General features: G+C 41.6%; 1 protein-coding gene across 3 annotated transcripts in view; it reads left to right on the top strand.

Moving 5' to 3' along the window:
- The window catches only part of DESI2 (desumoylating isopeptidase 2), a 42976-nt gene extending 38200 nt beyond the window's left edge, over positions 1–4776 (top strand). For all 3 annotated transcript variants that reach the window (XM_010852905.1, XM_010852906.1, XM_010852904.1), the window contains exon 5: positions 4445–4776. In XM_010852905.1, coding sequence (XP_010851207.1) covers positions 4445–4678 — 234 coding nt within the window. In that variant the 3' untranslated portion in view covers positions 4679–4776. The remainder of the gene's footprint in view (positions 1–4444) is intronic.
- Positions 4777–9065: the final 4289 nt, after the last annotated feature.

Raw genomic sequence — 9065 nt, 5'->3', positions numbered from 1 at the left:
GTCCGACTCTGTGTGACCCCATAGATGGCAGCCCACCAGGCTCCCCCGTCCCTGGGATTCTCCAGGCAAGAACACTGGTTGCCATTTCCTTCTCCAATGCAGGGAAGTGAAAAATGAAAGTGGTCGCTCAGTCGTGTCCGACCCTCAGCGACCCCATGGCCTGCAGCCTACCAGGCTCCTGCGTCCATGGGATTTTCCAGGCAAGAGTACTGGAGTGGGGTGCCATTGCCTTCTCCGATCTGTTGTATACATAGTAGTATATATATGTCAGTCCCAGTTCATCCCACCCTGACCTTGTTCATCTTTAATAGCCTTCTTGGGTTTTGGTATAATGAAATATTACAGGCTCATCTATGTATTTCCTACCTCAGAACTGTTTCCTTCTAGTAAATATTTGCTGCTAAGTCACTTCAGTCATGTCCGACTCTCTGCGACCCCATAGTCAGCAGTCCACCAGGCTCCGCCGCCCCTGGGATTCTCCAGGCAAGAACACTGGAGTGGGTTACCATTTCCTTCTCCAAAGCAGGAAAGTGAAAAGTAAAAGTGAAGTCGCCCAGTCCTGTCTGACCCTCAGCGACCCCATGGACTGCAGCCTTCAAGGCTCCTCCATCCATGGGATTTTCCAGGCAAGAGTACTGGAGTGGGGTGCCATTGCCTTCTCCATAAATTTTGAGAAATCTTAATCTGGGCATTAGGGTTGCTCCTTGCTAGTGCGTTGGTGATAGTTTCTAGGTTTTTTTTTTTTCCCCCTGCAGTAGACAGAGCTAGGACTTTTTTACAATTTCATAGTGATGTTTCTACTTAAAATTCAGGCTATAGGATTTTTACTTAACCTTATCAATAGTATATCTGTATTTTGCTATGCCAGGTATCAAATCCCATTTCTCAACAACAACATAATTACCCATTCATTTTAATCCCTTTATACCTAAAACAACCTTGAAAGTGAAAGTGAAGTCGCTCAGTCATGTCCGACTCTTTGCGACCCCATGGACTGTAGCCTACCAGGCTTGTCTGTCCATGGGATTTTCCAGGCAAGAGTACTGGAGTGGCTTACCATTTCCTTCTCCAGGGGCTCTTCCCAACCCAGGGATCGAACCCGGGTCTCCCACATTGTAGACAGACGCTTTACCGTCTGAGCCACAACCTTAGAGTAATAGTATAACCACTGCCACCAGCAATATGACTACTGAAAAGTAGAAGCTTTTTGCAGTTCTGTTTTTATTAGAGTATGGCTCAATAAAAGTAACAGTGTTTTGTAGTTAGTTGAAATAATTTTTTTCTTGTGTGGTTATGCCACCAGTTTTCTACACAGGGTCCTTGTTTCATTGATCTTTTTGCTTGGGCGGTGCTTTTTTGTTTAATTTTGTGTTTATAAAGTCTTTTCATGGTTCCACAGTCAAATGTGGGAGAAAGAAAAAACAAAATGTGTTCATAGCTTTCTAACTTCTCAATATCCACTCCCCTCCACCCTTCTTCCTTGGCCTTTAGAACTGTAAGAGAAAATATTGAATTGTTTTAGCCACTGAGTTTCTGATAGTTTGTTAAAGTTGCCACAGGGAACCAGTACAGATGTTGGTACCTGGAGATGGGCCACTATAACAATACCTTTACCAATGTGCAGGTGGTTTTAGAATTAGGTGATTGGTAAAGGCTGGAGCAATAATGAGGAGTTTGATAGAAAAAACCTGGATTACCTTGAACAGAGCAGAAATACTGAATATACAGATATTAAAGGTGCTGCTGGTGAGGGCTCAGAAGGAAATAAGGAACATGTTATTGGAAATTAGAGGAAAGGAAATCTTTGTTATATAGTGACAGGAAGCTTAGCTGAATTTTGTCCAGCAGTTTTGTGGAAAGCAGAACTAACTGTAAACATTAAACTTGAATATTTAGCTGATGAGATTTCCAAGCAAAGTGTTCAAGGTATTCTTTCTGCTTATGCACAGACGGAAAAAAAGAAATGAACAAAGAAAGATAAAATAAAGAAAGAAAAGTTCAGCGACACAGGAGTCAGAACTTAATGATTTGGAATTGTTTGGCATGTCCAGGTGGAAAAGATGGTAAAAGTAGGGGCTTTTCTGTTAGGAAAGCATATTGTAGAGAGAAGCCCCAAGGGTGTGACTGGGTAACTGCTGCTGAAGAGATTAAAGATTCGACTCCTGGATCCTTTAAACCATCTCGGGAAATCAGGAGTAGAAATGGAATCTTCCAGGAGAGATCTACAGAGGAACCTCATACCTCGTAGAGTGAGTCCCATGATGTACACAGGAGACTCAACATTTTTGAGGTTGTTACGTTAGTAGAAACACTGCCAGCTTGGAATAAAAGGGACAGAGAAAGGACAAAATGAAAGATGACTCTTGGATTCTCAGATTCTATAGGCAGGAAACAGGCTGGTGAGAAAGGATGATTTCATGGGCCCAGACAACAGAACTGAGGACCACAGAGGATTAGTCCCAAACCTTGAAACCTAATGGAGGTCGCCCAGTCAGATTTTGAAATTGCTTAGGACTAATAATTCCTTCCTTCCTTCCATGTTCTCCCTTTTAGAATGGGAATGTGGATACTTAATCTGTGCCTGTCCACCATTACATTTGGGGAGCATCCTATACATACGTTTCTCTACTTTTTTTTTTCACTTCACATTGTAGCATGGAGTTTATTCTGTAACAGCTGAATGATACTCCTTGTTTGGATGTGCCAAAATGTCAGTTTCCTATTAATGACATTTGGGTTATTTTTAGTCTTTGGCTATTACAAACAGTGCTGTAATTAGTAACCCTGTTCATACCTCTTTTCAGTAAATTCCTAGAAAGAGAGATTACCAAATTGATGCTTAAATGCAAAAGTAATTTTGTTATGTGAATCAAATATTTTTTGATCACTTTCCACAGTAAGAAATATATTTTACATCATGATCTAGATATGTATACATAATTAAAACAAGTATCACAGATACCCTATTATCTACAGTTTATTTCATTTTAAGAATTCAAGTTACAGTGCTCAATGACCTACTTACGAATCTTGACTCAAAGGTTAATAAAAGACATTGGCTTGATCGAGGATCTGCACACATTTCCTGAAAGAGTCATATAGTAAATATTTTAGGCCTGTGGACAACTATTCCTGGATTCCATTCTGTCTCTGCCATGGTAGCCTAAGAAGCGTAGGCCATAAAAAAAATGAAGGGGCATGGCTGTGTTACAGTAAAATTTTTATTTATAAAAACAGATGGCTTTAGTTTACAGAACTCTGTTTTAGGTTAATCTAGCCAGCTCTGGATGTTGAGATGAAGTCAGCTTTCCATAAAGTACATTCATACATAGAGAAATAAAATCAGGATTTAGGAAGGAGAATGAAGAAAAACACTTGGATAGTCAACAATTGCTTATTATATTAACCTAACTATTCCTAGTCACCACTTCTGTGGTAACCTTCAAATATACAAATCCCCCTAATTATGTCTTGGGTGTAAAATATAATGGAATACTTGTTTGCCTGTGTTTTTTAGAATAAACAGATAGGAATGGAATAATATAAGGTCATTGCTCAGCTTTCCCCCAGATGTACTTCATGCACATTCTTGAAGTATGTTTAAGTACTGTCTGCCTCTCAGGGCTTCCAGGCAGTGTAATAAAAAATGATCAAAACTTTCTACTTTCCCCCCAGAGAGACCACCCTCGGTTAAGACAGAGACATAGTGTTTAAATGAAGCCATTAAGGCAGAGGGCTAAAGTGTCACATTGCTTGATTACAGGTGCCAGCTTATTTACATTTTAGCTAATTTTTGGACATAAGATACTTTAAAACCAACGAAGCTAAACTAGCTGACACTTCACTTCTGGATCATAATTATCATTATTACAATGATTATAATCTTTGACATGGTTGGAGGCAACACCACCACAGGGACAATAAAGCATGGCCTAGTTAAGCCCAGTTTCGGCTGTGGAAGGAAAGGAGGGTAATAAAGTTAGTATTATAGAAGACCTAGTTCATACTATTTGCAGTTGGAAAAAGATGGGGCTTACAAGTTTTGAGGATAAGGATGAGAACTGCCTGGCGCTCCTGGTACTTGACTAATATCTTCTTTCACACGTCTTTTCTTCTGTGTTCAAAATACTTCTACAAACATCCCCAAGCAGTTGCAAAGAGCAAAGAAAGAAAGGAACTAAATGGAATTAGCTTGATTTTATAGATGTAAAAAATAAGCAGCTTAGCAAAGTTCTTCAGAAAGGAAGGGACGGAGCTGACAATAGGGAGACCCCAGGCTTCTGAGTTAGGGAGCGGCTTGTCATCAAAGGTTGGAAATAGCACCAAAGGACACGGAGCAGTGGCTTTTCTACATACCCGCCTGCCTCCCTGACCCTCCACTCCTTGGCAGCGGACCAGATAACCTCAATCACTCACCTAATGCTACGCTGCTTCTCCCCTGTAGATTCTCTGTGGGAAAGAGATTCCTCGCTGGATCAATCGGCTTGCCTACTTCAGCTCCTGTATACCTTTTCTACAGAGTTGCCTCCCAAAGGAGTGGCTCACGCCCGCAGCCCTGCAGTCCAGTGTCAGCCAGGAGCTCCAGGACGAACTGGAGGAAGCAGAGGACGCTGCAGCCTCGGCTTCCATGGCCAGCACCACCGCGGGCTCCAGACCTGGGCGCCACACCAAACTATAAATGTCTCCAAAGTCACACATTCAGAACTGTCTGTGGCAGTTGACTATCACTAGAGAAAAGTAAAAGAATAAACGTCCTTTGGATATTTTGTATGCAAAGATGGCTCTCCCCCAAATCCCAGTTTTTCAGCTCAGGATTATATTTGTAATCAAAAACAAAACAAAACAAAGAAATCACTTGGCGCAGGAGGGAGAACTTTGTATGAAGCTGCCCTCTGTTTTTTTTACCCACTTGTAAATTTGGATTTACTTCTTCTGTTTTATACAAGCTCTGTTAAGTTATGTTTACAGTATTTTGTATCACTGTTTACAAATCTTGCATGGACTTCTGCCACCATGAAAGAAGAAAATCATGTCTTCAGAACTTAGGCAGGTGATCTTTGTACACTTCTGACCCTTGCCCGAGCTACGGCATACGTCATAGGCACAGAGGAAGGTACTTATACAGTTACCGTCACCATGACCTGCTTAAGAATTGTCTTTTAGGTTTGTCTTTGTTCTTGTTACCCTTTGGGCACCAGGATGCACAGAGGTGAAGGAGCACACACAGCCCTAAGGGCTCAGGACCTTGGTCTGCGTGAGAGGTGCCCGAGCCCGGGTGCTCTTAGCGCGCCTTCCACTCCGAGTAGCACATCTCCCAAGGTTCCCACTGAACGGTTGCTTTCATCCCAGATATCCGTCCACCTCCACAGGGTGGTGCACTCTCGTGTCAGTCTGGCTTTGATGCCTCTGATTCTGTAAGATGTTTTTCGTTAAAGATACTCTTGCTGGTAACAAGTGTTTTTGCACATGCATTGGTTGGGGGGCTTCATTTTTATTTTAGTATATATCGATTTCCTCCCCGCACAGGATTTTGTACGTGGGGCAGGAGTATCCTTAGTGGTAGCCTTCTGAGTAGCAGTGTGAGTTGACATTCAACTGCTTTTAACTATTCAGGCTACCTTTTATACTACATCTTGAAAACTAGAGTCTAAATGAACACTTTCCAAAAAAGTGAATACTTGGATATTTTAAGCGTTTTATGTTCCCTACCAGAAAGACTATGTTGAAGTTTGTTAGTTTGTTATGGGAGTAGTTTCACCTCGTAATAGAAAGCCTAGTCACATTGACCTCGTGTGGAAAACACATATTTATGTGTCTTAGACTTCGTCTTTTTCTGTTCTCCCAAATGTGTGTGTCTTACATAACCTACTCTAAGAACGAAGTTGTCACCGCAGATAGGTCCTCATTAGCAAGGAGTCTGTCTGCTCACGTCTACTCCCAGTTTGACCCTTGGATGTAAGAGCCAAGTCATTACATGTCAGATTCAATTTTTCTGCCTTAAGAATGAATGTCCTGTATAAAATATTGGATGCAGTGTATAAATTATCCAAGGCAGTGACTTCAGCTTTATATATATTGTTAGTTTTAAAATCATCTACATTTATTTAAACTTCTAGATGGGATTGTTTGCTATTACTCTTTGTAAAGATACATATCTTTCAGTAAACTACATTTTTAACTTTTCCATAAGCTGATTTTGAGTCGTTTTATCAAATAAAGCACACCCTGTTCATAGGGAAAATAGACCTTGGGTTTGACCTGAGGAAAATGAAGCCACTTAACCTAATCACGCTTTTGACTGTTCTGCTTCTGGAGAGGAAAGCCTTTATGAGTTATTCTCAGTTCTTTGAGAGGGGCAGAGCACTTGTTTTAGGAGATGGGCCAGAAAGGAATATATGATTGTTATGAGACGTTGACTCGGTTCAGGTCTAAAAGTGAAATTGAGAATAAAATGCAAAGACTCTGATAGTGAATCAGTTCACTCAAAGAAGAGTCCTATCCTAACCTAAAACTCAGGTTAGTGATAAATGTTTAGTGCAGTTGCTTGGGATATTTTAAAAAAATAATTTGGTGGATTCCAGTTTTCTTCTTGTCCATTCAAATATACATGATTTCAAGTCTGTGCTGCTGACACCCACGAAGGAGTGGCCATTGTTGAGGCACTTCTTGGTGAGTAGCCAGGAACCTTCTACCTTTGCTCATCCAGATTCCAGCACCTCAGCACACAAATGATTTTATTGTGATTTTGTTGTATTTGTTTTCATCTGCAGCAACTGGGGTTTAAAAATAGTGTAAAGGGTCTTAGTAAAAATAAATAATGGCCTAAAAGGCCAATTATCGTAGAATCAGCCCATAAAATTCTGGACATGAGATTGTTGGCAGTCTAATTGTACTTGAGGTTGAGAAAATAAGTGTCTTTAGAAAATCTCATTTAAGTCCGTTTGTTCACTGCAGTTCAAAATTGAGGATGAATTTAATTAACTAGCATTTAGCCACTTTCCCTTGCCCTTGAAGGAAAAGCCTCTTGTTCTCAACCTGATTTTTGTTAAGAAAAATCCTGTATAAAAAACCAGGTCATTAAGATACATGTGATACGATGGCATCAGATGTTCTCTTTGTAGCTGTAACCAAGTGATACATTTCTCATGGTGGGTTGGACAGTAATAGTGTTAAAGAGGGCCAGGAGCTGCTGGTTTCTGCTGTTTGTTCTCAGTGCCCTTTGGTTTCATTTTTTTTCTCTTTTCAACCCTAAGAAGTGGGCATCAGTTTTGGAAAGCGTGGCCTGTGGAGTGGTAGAAGGCAGTGATGCAGCAGTAAAGAGAGCCTCCACTTGATGCCTGAAATCCAGCCCACTGTTGCTCTGACCCACAGCAATAGTGCAAGTTACCTTCACCAGCATTTGTACAGAGCAGGGAATTCTGGTTTTCACCAATTGATAGCATTGTGTGTATGAGGAGATTCAACCCTACAGACAGCTGCGGGCCTCTGTATACATGGCTTCTTTCCATCACAAAACGGGTAGAAACATTTTCACTGCTTCAGGGCTCTCATCTGTGTGTCGTCTTATGGCTCCATTTCTATAAGATACTCTGTAATTTTGATACATGCTGTATTTTCTTTCAATGACTAAGTTTAAAAGGCTTGGGTTCTGTTCAGCAAATTGGCCATACTGCCATTGTAGCCCTTCCCTTCAGTATGGTTTAGCGTGCAGCTCAGTCATTAGACTTTCCTTGTCTACCCAGTCAATACACATCTTCACTGTTTGAAAGGTGTTACAGCAGTTGGAGAATCTTCATGAACCTGAAGATTATTTCTTGTGAATTTGAATGCAAATGTACTGTCATTCATAGTGTTTATATGAAAAAATACCAGGAATCTTCACTTTTGCTACCTTGATATAGCATTGGGCTATCGTGTTAACAACATTGAAATACATCAATTTATTAAAAAATACTTTTATAAGAAATGTTTTATAGTGCTTTCTGACCTCCAGAAGACTGCAAATGTTATATATTTGTGTGTGGGGGGTGGGGGTGGGGGGCTGTACTATTTTTATTTAAATTTTTTACTTTTTTGTTTATACAGTTTTAAAAGCTACACTCCATTTACAGATTACAGGTGCTTCTAGACGGGTAGGGATAAGGATAGGGCGCCCCCTGAACACACCCCCCGTCTAGAAGCACCTGGCTCTGTTCCCCGCGTTGGAACAGTGCATTCTGTAGTCTCTCTTACACCCAATAGGGACGTTATTTGTTAAACCCAAGAATCACGTCTGCTCTGCAGAGACATTGTGCGCCCTTCTCCATTGTATATTCCTCTTGAATTTGCCTGTACTTTTACTCTCCTGTATTCCTGCTGAACTTCAGGTCCATGGACCAGCTCCTTAACTGTCAAAGCATAACCACACATGCTCCCAGCAATGCCAGCCCCGACTTCTAGGGGATGGAGGCAAAGCTGGGGAGGGAGAATATGCCCTCTTGTCTCCGCCAGGAGTGCAGGGGAGACACCTGTGGGGGAATGGCCCCCACTATCCTTGAACACACACTGCCCGTCTAGCACCAACCCTGGGTGACTGTGCTCCTAGCTTCTTGCAAACCTCTTCTTCTCTGCACCTCCAAGGTAACCCTTCCCTCATCTTCATTTTGTACCTAGTCCCTCCACAAACAAAAACTTCACAAGTGGTGGCTAGGGCTCTCTGGTCAGTGGGTAAGACTGCGCTTCCACTGCAGAGGGTGCAGGTTCAGGCCCTGGCTGGGGAACTAAGATCCTGCATGCCGCGTGATGCAGTCAAAAAGTAACAATGGTCAATGCCTGTTCACTCTGCTAACTAGGAATGATCTACAACTCATCTGTTCTCAAGGACAGAAACCAAAGGGGAGCTTTCCCCCAAATCTAAATAGGTTTTTAATAGACTACCAACTCCAATCTGGTAAAGCAACTGGTCTTACCTGTAGAAAGGATGCCAAATACACTGAGGGACAGTGGTCTTTTCTCTCCCATTATCTGCTCCCGAAGTTCTCATCACCCAGGTACTGACTCTGTTCTCAGTGTGCAGAAGTCTGTGC

This window comes from Bison bison, unplaced genomic scaffold (genome assembly GCF_000754665.1).
Source record: "Bison bison bison isolate TAMUID 2011002044 unplaced genomic scaffold, Bison_UMD1.0 scf7180017864317, whole genome shotgun sequence".
NCBI classification, from domain to species: Eukaryota; Metazoa; Chordata; class Mammalia; order Artiodactyla; family Bovidae; genus Bison; species Bison bison.
The sequence above is the reverse complement of the archived record's forward strand: the minus strand, read 5'-3'. Positions and strand labels throughout refer to the sequence as shown.